Source organism: Malus domestica, chromosome 11 (genome assembly GCF_042453785.1).
Source record: "Malus domestica chromosome 11, GDT2T_hap1".
Lineage (NCBI taxonomy): Eukaryota > Viridiplantae > Streptophyta > Magnoliopsida > Rosales > Rosaceae > Malus > Malus domestica.
Genome location: NC_091671.1, coordinates 35809311 through 35828197, shown reverse-complemented (window position 1 = coordinate 35828197; position 18887 = coordinate 35809311). Strand labels below are relative to the sequence as shown.

Sequence of the window (18887 nt, the reverse complement as noted above, 5' to 3'; positions counted from 1 at the left end):
GACGGAAGGGGGAGAGCTTGAGGTGTGTAGCTTACAAATTACAAAACTCGAGTTTTATCCAAGTGAAAACTTGAGGGTATGACATGAGGTCTAATGCTTGAGGATATGACATGATGATCTAAGATTTCAAATGGAGGGAAAGTGAAAACTTGGAAGAATCCTTGTATCTGGATGAAGGTTCCTATGAGGTCTCAAAGGGTAAGAGTGGAAAGATTGAATCTGATGTTGTGGCAGCAGCTGGAAAAAGAGTTTTATTGGGAAAAAAATGGCAAACGTAGGTTATAGAAGGCGAAGAATTTCCCTTGTTCCCAGTGGATGAAAGCAAGCACCATAGACAATGCCTTAAAAGGACACAAAAGGTTTATTTCTTATACTATGTTTACGGAATGGAAAAATTCAGTCCAAGTTTCCAGCTTGTCATGTTTGGGTATATCGGAATCCACAGAGATGCCTTCAAAGGAAAGAAAAATGGGGCTGTTTTCGGATTTGAGGTAACCCTATGGACAGACATTGCAGAGAGCAGTAGGGAGGGAATGACACATGCTGAAAAAGCACCCACTAAACACCCCAAGTTTTCAAGATATATCTCTGAAAGTGTACGTTGTTAAAACTAGTAAAGAAAGGATGAAGAAGAACAGTGTTTCTACTTCCAGTCACCTTCATTCTCGATCTAGGTTCCAAGTGCAATGCCAACTGATGTTTAAAAGATCTGAAGTCAAAATTCTAAAGAATGATATAAAATTAGAATGGTTGACAAATGATTACAACCCTGATAACTATGACCCCGTACAGGGTCATCCTAAATCCTGTAACTGTGACCCCATACGGGCCATGCCCTTTTTCTACACCCTCTTCTCATCATATCCCTCTTTGGGACTCTTCAAAAAATGTGTATATTTCTGTGTTCTTACTACACATGGGAAAAAACAAAAGAATGATATCGTCAGGTAACGGAAGGATGCGCATACCCAAAAATAACTCCTCAGTTGATCCACTTCGTGAGAAAACGATGCAAGGATGCTAATCATCAGATTCCACTGTCGGAGTTTTTGAGCAGCTGTCCTGCTGGTGGAGTTCTAGCAATTTGGTTTCTGGGTTGCACAGCCCTGCATTAACAGTAACACTATAAAACAATGTACACTTACGTGTATATAAATGTGAAATGTCCAATCCAATTATACCTTTTTCAAGTAATTGCTAAACACTGACTTTCAGTTTTCATTCTCTCATTGACGCTCCAATGAAGGGCAAAATGGTCAACTGGTTCATTAAAGCTTAAAGCGACTCCAAACCATTTTGAATTGATATAACATTTGTGGTTTATTTAAAATAACTCCTAGATTTTTTTAAAGAATTTTCCCTTTCAAAACAGTATTATCATTTCCTATGGTTATTTACTTTTTCATTTCATTCCCAAGTTAAATCATGTGGTTCTGAAGGCTGAGAAAAGATATGGGACAACGGGATATGAAAAACAACTCTCTGCATAAGATGAAATATTTTATGTCTGAACACCAATCTCGAATGCAATTTTAGCATATGGCATTTGATTACCAGAGATTACTAAGATAGTCTCTAAAATTTATAAACGGAGAAGAAACACCAACCAGAGCACTTCGGAATATCCCACACAGCAATAGATGATGATGTACAATGCTGTGAGCACAATGCTTTATTGTTCTCTTGGTTGACATTCATTGCAAGCATCCATGCACCAATCGTGACATCCTCATTGCTAAACATTCGAAAACTGTGATTACACAGAAGATGATACAAAATTAGCTTTGTTGCAGGGTAGGAAATTAGCAGAGATGTAAAGATCTATTGACAATTGAATCATTTATTTTCTTGATATTTGAATTTAATGGGAAAACAACAAACCAAATAGCTTAAGATGAGTTAAGACAATCACGTATCTGGATACAATAATCAGAAGCCTACACAGCATGGATGCTTCATGCTAAATGATGCAAGAAATCCCAACTATAATACTTCAACCGTAGGGGCATTGGAGGTGGTATCACAAGCATAAAACCACCTGATATTCAAGCTGCCCTTATAAGCCTCTCTTTAGTGATAATTGGAGTTGGACTAGGTTTATTAACCCCTGGACACTGACCTAGAAATGCTTTCTGAAGAATGCTAACAATAAGAGTTACCATGATCATATAAACTTCACCCCGTCTTTATTTTAGTCAAACTAAGCATTCACTAAATATTTGTTAGCTTTTATGGCCAGAACTTTCTCCCAAAGGCACAAAAGGCCAATAAAACTCAACACTCGCCACTTTTTCAGATATATACATCCTGACAAACAAATACAGCCAAGGTCCTACCGTCCTGCAAACCTATCAATCTCCTAGACAATTAAACAACTAATAATAGAAACTGAGATACGTTCAACCACCCAGGACTTCGCTCAAGTGATAATAGAGAGGTCAAATCTAAGAGGCACTCATTGTTCAGGAAAGTAAAAGAGCATGACACAATGGCAAGTGTATAGACCTGTACCATATACTAGTGTCTCCTAAATATCGTAGAACAACTTAACTGGCCTCTCCATATGTGACCGAATAACATTACCAACACCCACCAATTGGATCAAAGAAGAATCATTCAACTCTTAAAGATAAAACAATAGAAGTAGAACTGAAAGCAGCCACCCCTTCAACCTCCCAGCACTATGTACATGGTTACAAGTTAAACTCCTTCCAATGGATAAACTTGGCAACTTAAACAACTTATGGGGAGTTGGTATTAAAGCCGGACATGTTCAGCCACCTTGGACTTGTCTCAAGGGATAATGGAGTGGTCATGCCTAGGGCTTAATTGTTCCCAAGGGTAAAAGAAGATTACTGACACCAACTAACTAGATCAAAGAGAAAAGTGAAGTTGAAACTTTTTCAATCATTCAAGATCTCTGATTAAGAACACGCCATCAGCTTCCCAACATATATACATGCTAAGAGAGACCGAAAATACAATATAACAAACAATAACTTTCCGGTGCATACTTCTAAGGGTACATATCAACTAAATTAGCAAAGTTTGGTTGATGCGTTAAAACTTGCCTGTTGTTTCTAAGAGCAACCAAACTTGCAACAACATCAGCAGAAAGAGCATATATTGGACCATAGGCATGGAGAAAGTACTCGCTTCCAAGCAAATAGGAAAGTGGCTCATACCTGCAATAATTTCATCAATCAGATCATTTTACTGCAGCAAGAAAAGATAACTGAATAGTTCTGGTTATCGATGGACCATTTAACTTGGATGCAGGATAACTGGACATGTTACTTTCAGTAATCACACCCCCCAAATGATTCCAAAATAGTCTTAAATCAAGTAGTTGCACAGACTAATAAAAAAGGTCGTACTCAGTGCACAAGGCTCCCGCTTTACGCAGGGTCTGGGAGAGGTGAATGTCGGCTAGCCTTACCCCCATTTATGGAGAGGCTGCTCCCAAGTCTCGAACCCGAGACCTACCGCTCATAGGCGAAGGCACTTGCCATCGCACCAAGTGCGACCTCTAGTTGCACAGACTAATAAACGCATAAAATATAAAAAGGAAGTTTAATGATATCACCAGAGAAAAGACAACCAAATCATGAAAGAAACAGCACTAACCACTTAAGATTCGAGTCAGTGAAGACTGGGCCCTTTTTCATGCACCCAAGGTAAGTCTGAGAGTGAGAACGCTCTTTTGCCAAAAGCAGTGAAAGGCGATCTGGTAATATCAATGCAAAGTGATCACATTACTCCAAAAAATCTCAGAATCAAATAACATATTACACACTAAATATGATATGGATATTCTATACAAGTCTACACACCTGGCCTTAAGTATATGTCGTCATCAGCTTTAACATAGAAGTCAGCATCATAAAGTTCATAGGCAGCTTTGAAGAAAGCCAACCTGCAATAGAAACAAACAACATTTTTATTTTCATAATGCTTCAGTAATAAACTAGAGGCATGAAAGACGACTATAATTATTCCCGAACTAACGTTTTGTAGGGGAGCTTGCTGTACTCCTCTTCGATATCCAATAGCACGAAATCATCATATTTGGCCACTTCTTTAGAGAGTTCTGCCATCTTTGCTTTTTCCTTGGTTTTACCAATCACAAACCTGAAAGCCAAACCAGTGGCTTCTTCCAAGCTGCAACCCCACTTTTCCAATCAATACCAAATAACACAATCACAATTACCAAGCTTTCGACTTTTTCAAGCCACTCTAGCATATAAAGTCGTCTAAATCAAAGTTCAAAAACAATAATCATTCTCCTAGGACCATAATTCGCAGCAAACAATATATGCTATTAAAATCGGGAAATTGACCGAAATGATCGTGTTTTGCAAATCCCAATTATTGAACTATCAAGATCAAATCTTGTCCACATATATCGATCAAATATTAACGACACTATCGATTAGATACTGAAAAGTGATCATTTCAGCAATCGGGATTTGTAAACTGATCATTTCAGCCAATTTTCCATTAAAATCATGTGAATTATGAATCAAATTGTTGGTATGTATGAAAACAGATTTAAATAAAATCGATACCGTTGAAGGCCCTGTGTATCGGACGGCATCCAAGTCTTCCTCAAGGACTGTCTACGACCAGTGGATCGGAACCCGGTCTGTATCCCCACAAAGCCCATGACTTTATGCCTCTTATTCTCGTCATTTCCATCTCCAACCCCCGAAACGAGACCATTTTGAGTGCTGCTGCTGCCGCCACCGCCGCCGCCTCCACTTTTCTCCCAAACCACCTTCACCGATCTGGCGTTGCCGGCCAGGCACTTGTACTGGCTCGGGTGGAGAATCGAGACGATTCCGAAGATGAACCCCGAGAGTCCGAAGACGAGGGAGAAGGCGACGATCAGGACTGTTGGTCTGAGAGTGGAGGGAGGTTGGCGCGCGTGGAAGAACTTGGGGGATGAAGGCATCGTTTTGCAGTTCAGGGAAGGAAAGGAGAAACCCTAGAAGAAAATCTAGGGTTCGTGGGAGTGATCTGTAAGAGAAGGAATCCGCAATCGGAGAGAGAGAGAGAGAGAGAGATGGTTTCCGTTATTGGTCGTTACCGAGATGGTTTCCGTTATTGGTCGTTACCGTTACTGGTCTGAAGTCCGGACACCGGAGCTTGGTGATTTCGGTTTATAAATCTTCTGATAGCTTGAAAAATTAATAAATACATTTCCGATTTGGTTAGTTACAAACGTTTTCTCATGGACTTTTTTTTTTAGGAAACTAATGAAAAGGGTTTGATAACTTTGAGTTTTAATGATAAGGACAAAATAAAGGGTAAAGTGAATAGTATCAGGATTGACTTTTTAGTGTAAAAATGTGGTTTTTCATTAAAGTGAACAGTACCATGTGCTTTTCGTTAAAACTCCCTGTTTTTTTTTGGTGAATTAGGTTTTTTATTTCAAAGGAGCCGTTTTGATATCATTTAGTTGTTAGTTTCAGTTTTAACTTTCTTTTTTTTTTAACTATTTCGTTGTTAGTTTCAAGCTTAAATTTTTTTTAACTGAAAACTCATATTTTGTTTAGTAATCGTCTTCAGTTTTTTAAAGAGGTAAACAAATAGTTGTCAAACAGCTTCTTGGTAAATTAATTAGGTACATTTTTATGTCAGTTAACCTCTTTATCAATGATATTATGTGTTGAACCAAAACATTCATTTTTATTATTAAAATGTGACATTTTTATCAAAAAAATTAAATTAAATGAAATGTACCTTAAGTGAGAAATTGGTTCAACCGCTCAAATTTTACATTTGATTAATTAATTTATTATTATAATTTATAATTCAAAAAATTAAAATAAAATAAGGGTTTTATTAGTATTAAAGCTGAGATTTAGAGGAGTGTATTCAATTGAGATTTTAAATGATTTTAATTCTTTTAATGAATCTAGGGGTATTCAATCAGGATTTTAAGTAATTCTTTGAAATTCAATGTGTATTCAATCGAGATTTTAAGATAGTTTATTAAAATCCTTATAAATCTGAGTGTATTCAATTAAGATTTTAAAGAAGTTTATAACATCCTAGGTGTATTCAATTAGAATTTGATTTTAAAGAATTTCAAAAAGATGAGAAATTAGAGGGAATTGGAGAGATTTTGTAGTGTATTTTAAGCATCCACAAATCTCCCCTCTCCCCATGAGATTTTGAGGGAATTGAATCAAAATTTTACATGGAATCTCTACAAATCAATTAAACTTCATAAAAATTCATAGATTTATAAATCCATTGAAATATCTCCAATTCTCAATTGAATACACTCCCCTTAGGGTCTCTTAATTTGTTTTCCATTTATGACAAATAATCACCAAGTAATATTTAGTGCAGTGATATTCTCTAGTATGAAAAGGGTTTTTTTTTTCTTTTTCTTTTTCTTCTTCTTCCTACCAAAAAAGGGATTTTCTTAAAAGAAATCAGAATATGTGTCTGCATGTGGGATTTATGTCGAACGCTATATCTTTACATGGTCGATGATACATTGACATGTGCAAATTTCTTCAACATGGTATTATATCATTAACACTAAAAGTTCAGATGATGTTATATCCATTCCTTGTAAGCTGCTCTCGTACGTTTTTAAGATAGGAAAATTTTCGTTTTAATCGATTTTCTTTAACTTGATCCCATTTAACGATATATTTAAGATGTAAACTTCAAACTTTAGATTAATAGTCTCAGATTGGTTAAAACCAAAGTTGTTCTGTATCGTAAACAACGAACCACGTCAATAAACGAGATCAAAGTTATAAAAAATTAAAATAAAAAAAAATAGAGTAAGAACATTGGTTTTCTCAGCGGTCCAATCTTTCATTTGAGCACCAGACACTTTTTAACTTAAACGATTTTATATTTTATTTCAACATCGCATTTTTTTTTTTAAATTTTTTGCGATTATTCGTCCAAAGGAAGCTGCTGCCGTATTTCATCATACATTTTCAAGGATTCAACATTAGCCACGGTTTCCGGCCCGTCGCTATTTTCTAATTTTAGTTCTGCTACTTCTTCCACAGACAGCTTTGAAAATTCGCCCTGCAAAGTGCTTCCTTCGGCTTCGCCTACTTCTGCTTGCGCATTCTTGCTTCCCTTAACTCCGACTTCCGCTTCCCCAGTGTCAAGTTCGGATTCCCAGCCTTCTTCGATCTGACAACCGGCTCCCTCGAATGGCCGGACACCATCGTTGAATTCAGCTTCAGCACCGACTTCTAACTCCGCATCAGCAGCAACTCTGTTGGTTTCCATTTCTGTTTGTTTCAACATCAGCGTCGTTAGCAGAAGGCGATATATCAGGTTGCCGTACATGCCTGAGAAGGGTAAAGAATAACTTACCAGAACGCCTATGTGCTTTTTGATTTTCGAACAAGGGTTTTATGAGCAGCATTGTTCCAGGAAAGACCATCAAGTTGATCTTGTCCAAACTACGCTTTTCATCGCCTTCTACCGGTACAAAGCCAAAACCCTGCGTCCATGTCTCTACCAAATCGGGAATGGCAGCTACGACAAGCTTTTCAACCTTGAAAGATATTAGCATCTACAACCACACGGAGACAAGAAACATATTAATAACGTAAACCAGATTAATATCTGCTGGACCAGTGAATTCTAAAATTGGAGGACCGGCCTATACAGAGATCGGACCTTTTATTTCTAAGAAATTAAGAATATTACAAAAATTGTTCGAAGTATATAAATTGTCAAGTTTACTTAATTCCGATTTAGAAGTTCGATAAATAGGTATAAATTCTGATTTATTGTGTATCTTTAGTACAACAAATGAAAGCCAATTATTTCAAGGAAAATACCATAAACTACATATTTTACATCTATACCTCTTCAATCGCAGTCAGGAGGCGTCGGCACATTCCCTGGCGACGGAATTTACTGCAAGTTGCAATTAGCGGCATCTCTGCAACTGTTGTTCCATGCACCCTGCAACAAACAAAAGCACATACGTCAGAAGTTCAAAACTAATAACAAGGAAGGAGTACGAAACTCAAAAAACTTGGGTTTGTAAAGAGTAGAGAATCCATATTAAAATCGGTTGTGTTCCACTGCCCAGTTAAAGACAGGAGAGCTGAGAAGAATGGTGGAAGAAAGTGTGTGTGCGCACAAATTCATAGATGAATCAAAATGATGGCGATGCATGCAGAGATATTTCACCACCAAGTGTTGAAAACCTCTGAAACGCATCCAAATATCTTACATTCGAACAGTTTTCTTGCTAGAAACGCATCCAAATAACTCTCCCGTTTTCTTTCCTTGTTGGGGTGTGGGGTTGGATTGGAAGAGTATCTCTTTGCTTGATGATTGTGCCCACTCACATGACGCACACCATACATAAAACTCATACAACCCCTAGAGTGCAGCCAAATGATACCACATGGTGTGCAACATCAATTTTTCTAAGAGCTTCTTGAAGGGCAATGTTTTAGTACTACCTGATGGATGCTACAGTTACCAACGCATCATCCTTCTCCAAGACTGCAGTGTAAAAGCCTTGAAAATTCAAACGTGCAAACTCTGACCTGAAAGTCAAAAATAGCAAACGTAATTCAAAACTTCAAATGATATCTGAGAAGCAACTTTCACTTAAACCAAATTACAGTATATTGCAAGGGGAAGTAATATTTCAGATATAACTGTTCCAAAGCTACACTTTAAGAGCCCTACTTATCAAGTCGGAAAATAATCACGGTTCTTTATTAGAGATGATCTCACCCCCTATTGTATAAAACATGGGGTATCATGTCTATGCCTGTTCTAGGATCAACCATTGACAAAAAGCATTCCTCCATTATTGTAAGAGAAACAGCTAGTTTTGTATTGCATTCCGCCTTCAGCGCAAACCGCTGAGCAGAATGAACCTTTTGGTCATCATGAATGCATCTAAGCAGTGTCCACGAAAAGCCATCAGCAAAATGATCAATGCAGCCAACGCGAGATTGAAGACCAGAATAAGCCTACACACAACCGTTAAAATATAAGTATTTGAATTACTGTAAACCTGTAAGAATAGCAAATGAAGACTAATAAATTCAAAACGCTCCCTTCTGGGCTGAAACACCAAGCAAAATTTTATCACACTGCTCTTTCATTGCACTTATAACAACTTGGAAGAAACAAATCAGACAAATCACAAGGAACAAAGAAACAACTACAAGACTCATCAGTGGTTCCCTATAGCTAAATAAGGCTCATCACTAATGCGCAAAAAGTTGTAGGACAACGATTCAGGATAGGAAAACCACTATATTTCATTTATATAAAAAGAAATCAAGTGTTTGAAGGAAGTCCTTACTTTACCCAAAGACAAAACTTAGAGCCAGGAAAACTCATTAATTTATTTTTGTGTAAACCCAACAAATCCTCCTTGATTGAAATTTTTAGAAGATTCATAAGATAATACAAAATTACCTCCTGACAGCTTCTGTTACAGAAAAAAGAATCTGGTATGGCTCCGTATGTCCATTTTTCTTTCAGGCATGCGTCATGATCTGTTTATAAAAGAATTATAAGGTAAGCTAGACAGTGGAAAGGAGAAAAAAGAACATAAATAAAAGGGTAAGTTCAACTTAATCATAAGATGGCCACTAACAAGTTAATAACTGGGAGGAGATTAATTAGAACAGAGATAATAAATAATAAAATGAAAAGAAAAATCAATTCCTTGTAGTCTAACGGGAAAAAATGGATTGAACTTCGTTACACAGACTATATCATATGAAAACGGATAACCAAATCACTTTTTATGGAAATTTATTAGCCACTTTCATATATAATACTTATGTTTTTAATCAACTCCAACAAGCTTCTAATGCTCTCTAGAATAGTAAAACAGTATGGCAATTGAGTATTTAGTATATAAATTAAAATCTACTAACGAGAAAATATGGAAAAAAATCCAGGTCACATTATTATAAAATCATCCACTCCCTGTCATAATCACTTTTTAATATCCATTGCAGGAAATTGTGGAAAACTAACTTCTATAGATATAAGAAGGCTAATTTTCCTTTTGTTTCCTAATAAATATAAGAACACCAATATACCATCTTTGCAATCGAAGAGAATATTCGGTACCATGTTATATTGACACGTACATACCACACCAAACAACTTCAACTTATCTACATGTACTGAAAACAGTTTAGTTACAAGAAAGCTAATCTAGAAATTAGAAAATTACATTTGTGCTCACACTGTGAACACTTCAATCCATCAGGGCTTGAAGCCCCTTTGTCATTGACGAAATCACCACATACCCAACAGGTGCAATTTGAGCAATACCAACTGCCTTCAGGGAGCTCCTGAAGTTCAAAAGCAAAAACCGATCATTAGTTTACAATAAGAGAAAACAACCAAAAACTCCAAAACAGGTGCAAATTAAAAGAAAAATCCTTCTAAGAATGAACAATAATAAGTTTTTAAATTAGTAACCTAATTGTATGAAATCATGGAAATATATACATTTTCTTAATGAAATGTCAACGTTGAACAGAAGCATAATTATTTACGTTAAAACATATAGAGATGCTAAAATAATAGAACCAATCATGCAAAAGTTATAAAAGCATAGCATGGAAATGTGTAGAATCTGTAGATAGATAAAATAAGGAGGAAATTTCAGGAAAGAGAACCAACACAAATACACAAGACTAGCAAAAACAAACCTGCAGAGACAAACAAGCCTGATGAAAAGTAGATGGGCAATTATCACAGCATATCAACTCGCCACCATCACCACAAATTCCACACGAATCATCATTTTGATCATTTTCATCATCTCGCACGACTTGGCTGCTCTTTTTCCTGGTCTTGTATTCAGCTGACCAAGCTTGAAGCTGACATAAGGTGAAGGATTGACCAGATTCCATGAAAAGATTCAAACATGGACGATTCTGTTTGAACCCACCATGACTCTTGAACTCAGAAACTGAAACTACTTTACTGCAACACTTGCAAAAAATGCCGTCCCTGGTAACCAGACCATCTATAAGGACACCGCCATCCTTGGGATTTCGATACTGAATCACATCATCTAGAGATATGACACCAGCATCAATTAACCAAGACAAAACTGTTTTCACTCCTACAGAATGCCACTTTCCATCCTTAAAGTGCTTCCCCCCACTGCCCAGGCTTCTTGGAAGCAACTTGCAACTACTCTTTTGGATTTTAGTGTTGCCTTTCTTATGAGCTCTTGATTTGTAGGCTTTCTTTCTAGACGAATACCGAGCATGAGTTGTCCTAAAATCTTTGTTTTTGATAATAGCTGAAACCAACAAGTCATCATCTTCAATTTGGCAGTTAAATGATTTCCTTTTTCCAGTCTGAAAATCATAGCATTCACGAGAGATCTTCATCAACTTTGAACTTTTCCTCCCAATCTGTTGTGGGCAAGAGTCGGGAGGTAAGGGCATCTTGCGACTTCCTTTGCATCTTTTATTGCCTGTAAATTCATCCTGGGCCTCTTTCAACTTCGACTGGGTATCATTAGCAGCAATAAACTGTGAATCAGCACCACTTGAAGTAAAATCTAAAAGGTTTCTTCGGTATAACGTGCTTGGTTCAATTTCAGATATCTTTTTAGACTTCCTACGCGTTTTTCTTTTCAGAACATCAACTATGCAGTTTCCTTGGTTATCTAGTGATCCCTTCTGAGCACTTTCCAGATTATCATCAACCTTGCCTCCCTTGGATTCATCTTTTTCCTCAGAATAATCCACTGATGTGTCTTCCATAATTTCCTTAGGTGTTTCTAAATCAAGTCCAGAACTCTGTTTATTAGAGCTAGGGGAATTTGCATTGCTATCCTGGTGAGGGGATACAGCTTCAGAACCCCCATGCACATTGTTACAGTTTCTGGAAGTTTCATCTCGATGAGTAGCTGACTGAATGCAGGTGCCACCAGACCCACAAACTGGTAAGGAATCCGGACATGTCATTTTCCCGGAGAACCCATTTTCAACTCTATTACCAGCATTCACCAAGCAATGACTTTCCGCATTAGCTGAATAAACAGATAGTCCCATAAGAGATTTCACTTCCTCATTACTAGTCTGTCCACAATGTTTTGAGGAACTTTCATTACCAGATTTCCCACAGGCATTGTAATCTCCCTTAGAAACTGCCAAACCCCTCCTCGCCAATGTGGAATCACGGTGGGGAGCTGACACATCTTCCTTAGGAAAATGATCTTCTATGTTATCGGCACAATTCAAGGCCAAAGCAGAACCAGTCTTATGGTTTGAATCAACTATACTTTGAGTTGCTTTAACTATCTTTCCCTTTCTTAGACTACCAATCTTTTTTGCAATAAACACAACAACCACAAAAGGATCTAAAAGCCTCCAGCAGTAAGCCAACACAGTAGTAGGTTGTGGATGATGCATCTCTTTCTCAATACTTACCATAGCACCAGACAGATCTGACCAGAACTGACTGATATTGGCCCACTCCTTTGTATCGTCTTCCTGCAGCATACTGTACCCATCTGCTAACAAAAGTTCTCCACATAACTGCCAAGCTTTGGGGAGTTCACGAATTAACCTTCCCTTAGGTGTTATATAAACAGTCTCCATATAATTTCTACTAGCTCTTTTTTGCCTCTCAATATGCCATCCAGCAGCTCCAAGCAAGCGACCAATGTGATATTGGAGAAGCGGACGAGGGTCCTTACTATTCTCTGTCTTCAAGGCCACATTGGATACATCCAAAACAGGAGATTCAAATCCGTTGGGCTTTCCCTCGGCAGGTAGAGGAGTTCTGGACTTATCCATCGTGGCTAATGGACTTGCAGCCAGAAGCCTGGCCGAGAAGTTCTCATGTGCAACAGGTGAAGCAATAGCTTTACTTAGGCAGACTTCCTTTCTATCATTCCCACTTGAATTTGGCAATCTGCACCTTGAAACATCTGGGTCACCTATTACGCCCGGTTTGTTAAGTTCTGCATGTTGCTTAAACAGATAGCAACTAGATGTGACTCCCTGGCTAGAAGATTCAACCAAACGAAATGTCACTGTTTCAGAGATAGAGTTTGAAGCTGGACCAGAAGTGACCTTTCCTAAACCAGGTTTAGTATTAGGAAGCTCATCAGCTGAAAACTTCATTCTCTTAACAGCTGCATCATCAACATTCCTATCTAACATAGCAGACCTGTCCAAGGAAAACCCTGGTCCAGAGGTTTCTCTAATTTCTTTGGTTGCATTATAAAACTCCTCTAAACAGGTACTTTTAGGGGATGAGTGACTTGTTACAACTGAGTTTTCACTGTTTGGAGACAGTGCTGCATCAGTGTTCTTACTTGACTCACATTCAAAGTTAATCATTCCAGTAACAAGACATCTGTTACTAGTGCGACCAATGTCTTGACCAAAGAAAACCTCTGTGAATATACAGTGCTCAGTTTTCGATCCTTCAAACCCATCATCATGCAAATCGTCAATTTCTTCGCTGAGAAACATCTCTGCCAACTCACTGCAGTTCCACTTTACCAGTCTTCCTTATGTTTCCCTATTTGCATGACATATAACCATCAGCACGAAAGGTGATATCTACCCAGCTGTATATTTTTCTGTTTAAGAGTTACTGAAACATCTGGAATCTTCTGCTGACAAATATCACTATAAACCACCCTCAAAGCCATGGAAATGCTCCGCTTTTGGCGCTTAACATTAATCGACAGCAAACTCGTTCAGTCTCTTCCCCTTGCTGAATATAAATACATATATCCAGCACCACAAAAGGTGGTTGATACTACATTGCCTTCATTCACAAATCACTGCATATAAAACAAAATAGTGCTCCAAGTCAAAGCTGATGTTTTAGCTCAAACCATCCAACTATTGTTGAAAAACCTGCAATAACAAGGAAAAAAGCATAAACAAACTTATAGGATGCAGATCCCATTTACTTAACATCCAAAATCACTATAAAAACTGCAAAACATATCTACTAGCATTAAACGGGTATGACAGAACTGAATATAAACTTCAGTTCTTTGATTAACTCTAAAGCTTCTAAAAGACAAAAAAGTCAAACTCCCTTCCCCCAATAAGGAAAATCACAAAATAACTCTTACACTGCAGACACCAACAAGTTCCGTCAATATTCAAATGCAAGCCAAATCCATCCCTCTAAGATTCGATTCCCTAACAGACAAACAGATCCAAGTTTAACACAGTAATCCAACTAGAATTTTTAAACCCATTAATTTTTTTAGAAATAAGTATTATTATATATTCTCTGCTAATTCATACACATAATCTATTGTTTTTAAAAGGTCTGTACATATACTACAAATATTCAAGTATCAATGTAGTTTGAGTTTGTGGACATTTTTTCAGATTTCAACTTCATTCCAAAATATATGGATAATCAAATTCATATTCAGATTTGGCCTAATTCACACCAATTTGACTACCAACATAACTATAAATGTTAGAACTCCTCCAGGAACTTGGTAAAATGCAACATGAGCATCAAAAGCATCTCAAAAGAAAAGACAACAAGAAAAACCAACTCTCCTAAACATATAATTCTTATTCGCATTATGGCAAGATAACATGTCAAACTGTCAGGCAAGATATCTTCTCTCTCTCTCTCTCTCTCTCTCTCTCTCTCTCTCCATACACACAGTTTCTATATCATAACTGCTAGACTCAATATGGATGGTCGAGGAGCACAGTAGGTGACATCTCAATTATCCATATCTCTCTCTCTCTCTCTCTCTCTCTCTCTCTCTCTCTCCATACACACAGTTTCTATATCATAACTGCTAGACTCAATATGGATGGTCGAGGAGCACAGTAGGTGACATCTCAACTATCCATAAATGAGCTAACGGCCAAGAAACATGACCTAAGGCCCTTATGAAACAAATTTGGTAGGTGTGGGTGTGTGTACAGTTCCCATAATTAGAAAATAAGTTACATAACTTACAAAACATTTTACCAAAAAAGTGACAACATAGAACTCCACTGTGTTTTCTTCTAACCAGAATAATTGCCTATGCCTAAATGCGAAATGCTTTTAATTATTATTGTCAACCAAATAATTTCTAACTGTGTTTTACTATTCTTAACTTTACATGAACAACATTGGAATCACATCAAACTAATTAATTACTATAATAACAAAATGAAGAACTTTTACAACATATTCTGTCCGAATCTTATCCGAGACTCGTATTCTCATACGTACACGTGAAAGACAACTAGTCTTTCAAATATTTAGTCTCACATAATCTGAGTTGTTTAAATAGTGATGTATATAAAAAAAAAATTATTATTAGTTTACTAATTAAACAGCAAGTTGGGAGCAGCCTCTCCATAAATGGGGGTAAGGCTAGCCGACATTCACTTCTCCCAGACCCTGCGTAAAGCGGGAGCCTTGTGCACTGGGTACGACATTTTTTACTAATTAAACAGCAAGTCAACACACTTTTTTATTAATAAAGATACGATATATTAAAAGAGGAAAGAAGCAGAAAAAATCAAACATAAAGGAGGCAAAGAAAAACCCCCAAACAGAAACAAAATGAGAAAAAGACAACTCCACAGAGATGAAGAACAACCTAACACAAACTAAAAGGAAGCCACTTTCCAATCTACCCAAATTCAGGAAAAGAAATTCCCGTAAACCCAGGAGAAACCGAGGCCCAGAGGGCTGACAAAAACCTAATTCTATCACAAAGCTCAGCAAAACCAGCTCCTGCAGAATCTCCTCCATCCAAACCACCCAAAACACGGCGAATCGTGCATCTCCACGTGACCATCACTTTCTTAACCTTCCAAACCAAAGTGTGAGCTTCATTATGTGTATTAAAGAATGACATCATAAGGATTCGACGTAACCTAGGAATGCTAGCTATCGACTACCTGATGCCCTCCCCTTCCTCCTTTATCCGGGCTTGGGACCGGCAATGTAAGATAAACTTACACATGCAGAGTTGTATTAAAGAATGACATGCTTAAATAAAATAAACTTGACAACAAACAAGGACATTACTGGACTTGCATAAAGTCTGAAAGCGTCTAAAATGCTTACTTGTAACTCAACTCGCTATACATATTAAAGAATGACATGCATTTATTTTCAGAGCAATGAGATTTGGTAGTTACAGGGTAGATGCTTTTGGCATATACGCCGTATAGGGAGCTGGTTTATATGTAGGCAGATAGTTTTGTATATAACCAGCTCTCTTTGCGTAAAAACTTGAAAACATAATTGTCTATTTTCTATCAAGCAATCATCCTGTTTTACGTGCATGTTGAAGAGGAACCAGTTCCTAAAACAAACATCAAATTCAAGATTTAGGTAGTGCACGGTGTTATGATTGATAAATCAACACAATTGCCTACTAACCTTCCACTCCAGAACAAAATCATAAATACAATGAATGTTTTGCTTTTTATAGATAAAAATAAGACGGTATAAGTTACTAACCTGCTGTTGCCATGCATTTCACACCAAACTAAAGCTGAGTTCGAGGAAAATAAATAAAGAAGATTTGTTCCCTTTGTTGTACCATATATTGGGCCTTAGTATTTGGGCCTCACGGCCTAGCCCATGATGCATGTAGGGGTGAAGGAAACCCTTATTCTATAAAAGAGATCCTTCACCCTCACTTTAAGAGGAGCAAACCCTAGCCTTCTCCACGTACATTGTAACCTTCATTGAGATAGTGAAACCGAATTGACACCAGTGTGGATGTAGCCCCAACTTGGGGTGACCCATGATATAAATTTTGTGCTCTAGTGCATTTGTGTGATTTATGGTCGGATTTACATTGATCCAAGATCGACCCAATTTTGTGCATCAACACCCTTAACAGTCCATGTTCTAAAACATTTTTTCATAACAAAGCGGTCAATTGTCCAATATGAACGTAGTCAGTCAGGAAATAAATACACACAATGACACAAAACAGTCTAATGCCTCAATCAAGAACTGGAAACCCCATAAAGGCACACAGATGGTTCAATTCCCCCAGAAAACGAAAACCATCTGTGGGGGAATTGAACCATCTGTGTACCGTAAAGACAAAAATCTGTGGGGGAACATAAAGACACAAATCATCAACAGATTTAAACCCAATACCAGAAATGAATGAAACATCAAAAGCAAAATCCTAAAAAAATCCCATGATTATGCAGATCAAACCCCATCTGATAAATCCTGATAAAATCACATTTCCTGGTAGAAGAAACCACAATTCACTCCCCCAGAAACACCGTTGAACAAATTCACACAACAAGAACAAACCAGACAAACAAACAAACAAATCAACAAAAATCCAGAAAGGCAACTCACCAATGCAATGCATTTCCTGATCAATATGCAGAGAAGACAGATGCACAAAATTGGTGTTAGGGTCTGAACAATTGGTGAAAAACTCAAAGGGGTTTTTCCAATTAGTGATAAATCAGCTGAAAAACAAGCCAATTAGGGGAGAAACAATGAAATTTAAACAAACTCACCTTTCGATGCATTTCCCAAACGACATGCAAAGAAGATCAGAGCACGAAATTGGAAATCAGGTTTTGAAATTGGAGGAGAAAGAGGCAGTGGGTTAGAGTGAGAGGAGATAAGGAGAGAGAGAGGAGAGAGGAAAAAGGGGTCTGCTTTTTATCAGTTACAGTCTAGCGGTAACAACAGAGCAAAAATCTCCAGCAGAAATAACCCGGAAAGTGCTCCATGTACACCAGATGGCATGTACTCTCCTCTCTCTCCTCTCCCTCCTCTCCTCTCCCCTCCTCTCCCCTCCCTCCTTTAAAGCCACTATGCTTTGTCTCTTTGCATTTCTTGAACCCATAAACCCCCAAAATTGGGGTTTATAATATTTTGTCACCCTGTTTAAGGTATTGGATGATGTTATTTTTCGGATTACTTTCATCAGATTTTGCATTTTTGGTGATAAAAAAAAATAAAAAATTGTACTTTCGGTGGCGCCGGTATTTTAGACTCTCGTGATGCCCTGGTTGTTGACATTTAAAGATTGTGTTTGTGTTTGCATGCTCGATCTGCTCGGATGAGTGTTTAGATGGTACATCTTGTTATGCTTTGTTGGCAATTATAGCTTCGGCTGCTCATTTGGGTTCAGTGCTACTTTTATTTGCAATGAGAAAGACCGTTACGATTAGTTCTCTTTTATATGCAACGGTAAATTTATAATACGTGCAATCATTTGTAAATTATATAATTAGGTATGTTTGGTGTGAGTAATTAGGGACCACCAAAACTTTCAGTATCCAAAGAATATCTTTTCTACCGATGTAAAGGACCGTTATAGTGCTCCGAACTTTCCTAACCTATTTGCTTAAGGAGAAAACAATGTCTTTGTGGGACTGGGATCCCTCCGGATGCCTTCCATACAGATCCTCTAGCTCCTTCTAAGTTGAAGAGAGAGAGCGAGATGGAGAAGATAGAAAGAGAAGGGAGTCAAAGGGAGAGATGGAGAAGAAAGAGAGAGGAGAGTAAGAGAGATGGAGAAGAGAGAAAGAGGAGAGTGAGAAGAGGAAGAAGATGAACACTGAAAAAGAAAATTAAATCCTGACCCTTTGATTTTTGGTTGAGGGATAGAATGAAGAGGATGCGGAGGATTCAGATTGAAGGGATTTGGAGAGAATTCTATTCGTCTTAGTATATCTTACTAGATATTTGGATTTAGAAAAAGACAATAGCCTTGCTAATATGAGTTTATGACTCCTCGCGTACTCTTTTATAACTTCCCACTTCCAGTTCGTGTAAAGTGGTTTTAATAAAGGGATGTGATATCCACACATCCCATTTTACTTTTCACACACATTTTTAATTTTCGACCGTCGGATTGGATGGATTGAAGAAGATCAACAGAC

General features: G+C 37.6%; 2 protein-coding genes across 3 annotated transcripts; both read right to left on the bottom strand.

Annotated features, from left to right (window-relative positions):
- Positions 1-710: 710 nt before the first annotated feature.
- LOC103448754 (probable beta-1,3-galactosyltransferase 14) lies at positions 711-5206 on the bottom strand. Its single transcript, XM_008388022.4, has 7 exons — positions 4569-5206; positions 4009-4161; positions 3834-3916; positions 3628-3727; positions 3072-3185; positions 1608-1750; positions 711-1106 (listed from the first exon to the last, which is right to left on the bottom strand). Exons 1-7 carry the CDS (start codon positions 4952-4954, stop codon positions 1021-1023), a joined length of 1065 nt encoding a protein of 354 aa, XP_008386244.1. The 5' UTR covers positions 4955-5206; the 3' UTR covers positions 711-1020.
- A 1653-nt stretch (positions 5207-6859) lies between these two features.
- Positions 6860-17884, bottom strand: LOC103448755 (increased DNA methylation 1-like). 2 transcript variants are annotated; one of them, XR_011573481.1, is made up of 10 exons: positions 17511-17856; positions 10701-13886; positions 10217-10337; positions 9445-9524; positions 8749-8990; positions 8469-8555; positions 8234-8385; positions 7860-7959; positions 7360-7561; positions 6860-7274 (listed from the first exon to the last, which is right to left on the bottom strand). XR_011573481.1 is itself a non-coding variant. In XM_029089076.2 (9 exons), exons 2-9 carry the CDS (start codon positions 13491-13493, stop codon positions 6925-6927), a joined length of 3975 nt encoding a protein of 1324 aa, XP_028944909.2. In that variant the 5' UTR covers positions 13494-13886; positions 17511-17884; the 3' UTR covers positions 6860-6924. The 2 variants fall into 2 exon arrangements, 1 of the variants encoding a protein (XP_028944909.2); XM_029089076.2 differs by lacking the exon at positions 8234-8385 and having other exon boundaries at positions 17511-17884.
- Between the last annotated feature and the right edge of the window lie 1003 nt (positions 17885-18887).

Excerpts from the sequence above, each read along its gene's own strand:
- LOC103448754 (XM_008388022.4), bottom strand. The coding sequence starts at position 4,954 with ATGCCTTCATCCCCCAAGTTCTTCCACGCGCGCCAACCTCCCTCCACT. Across the intron at positions 3,186-3,627 it reads ACTGACTCGAATCTTAAGTG|GTATGAGCCACTTTCCTATT; the intron begins GTTAGTGCTGTT and ends AAATTATTGCAG. Across the intron at positions 1,751-3,071 it reads GTTGCTCTTAGAAACAACAG|TTTTCGAATGTTTAGCAATG; the intron begins GCAAGTTTTAAC and ends GTGTAATCACAG.
- LOC103448755 (XM_029089076.2), bottom strand. The coding sequence starts at position 13,493 with ATGTTTCTCAGCGAAGAAATTGACGATTTGCATGATGATGGGTTTGAA. Across the intron at positions 8,991-9,444 it reads GTAACAGAAGCTGTCAGGAG|GCTTATTCTGGTCTTCAATC; the intron begins GTAATTTTGTAT and ends GGTTGTGTGTAG. Across the intron at positions 7,275-7,359 it reads AAAAGCACATAGGCGTTCTG|AAATGGAAACCAACAGAGTT; the intron begins GTAAGTTATTCT and ends TGAAACAAACAG.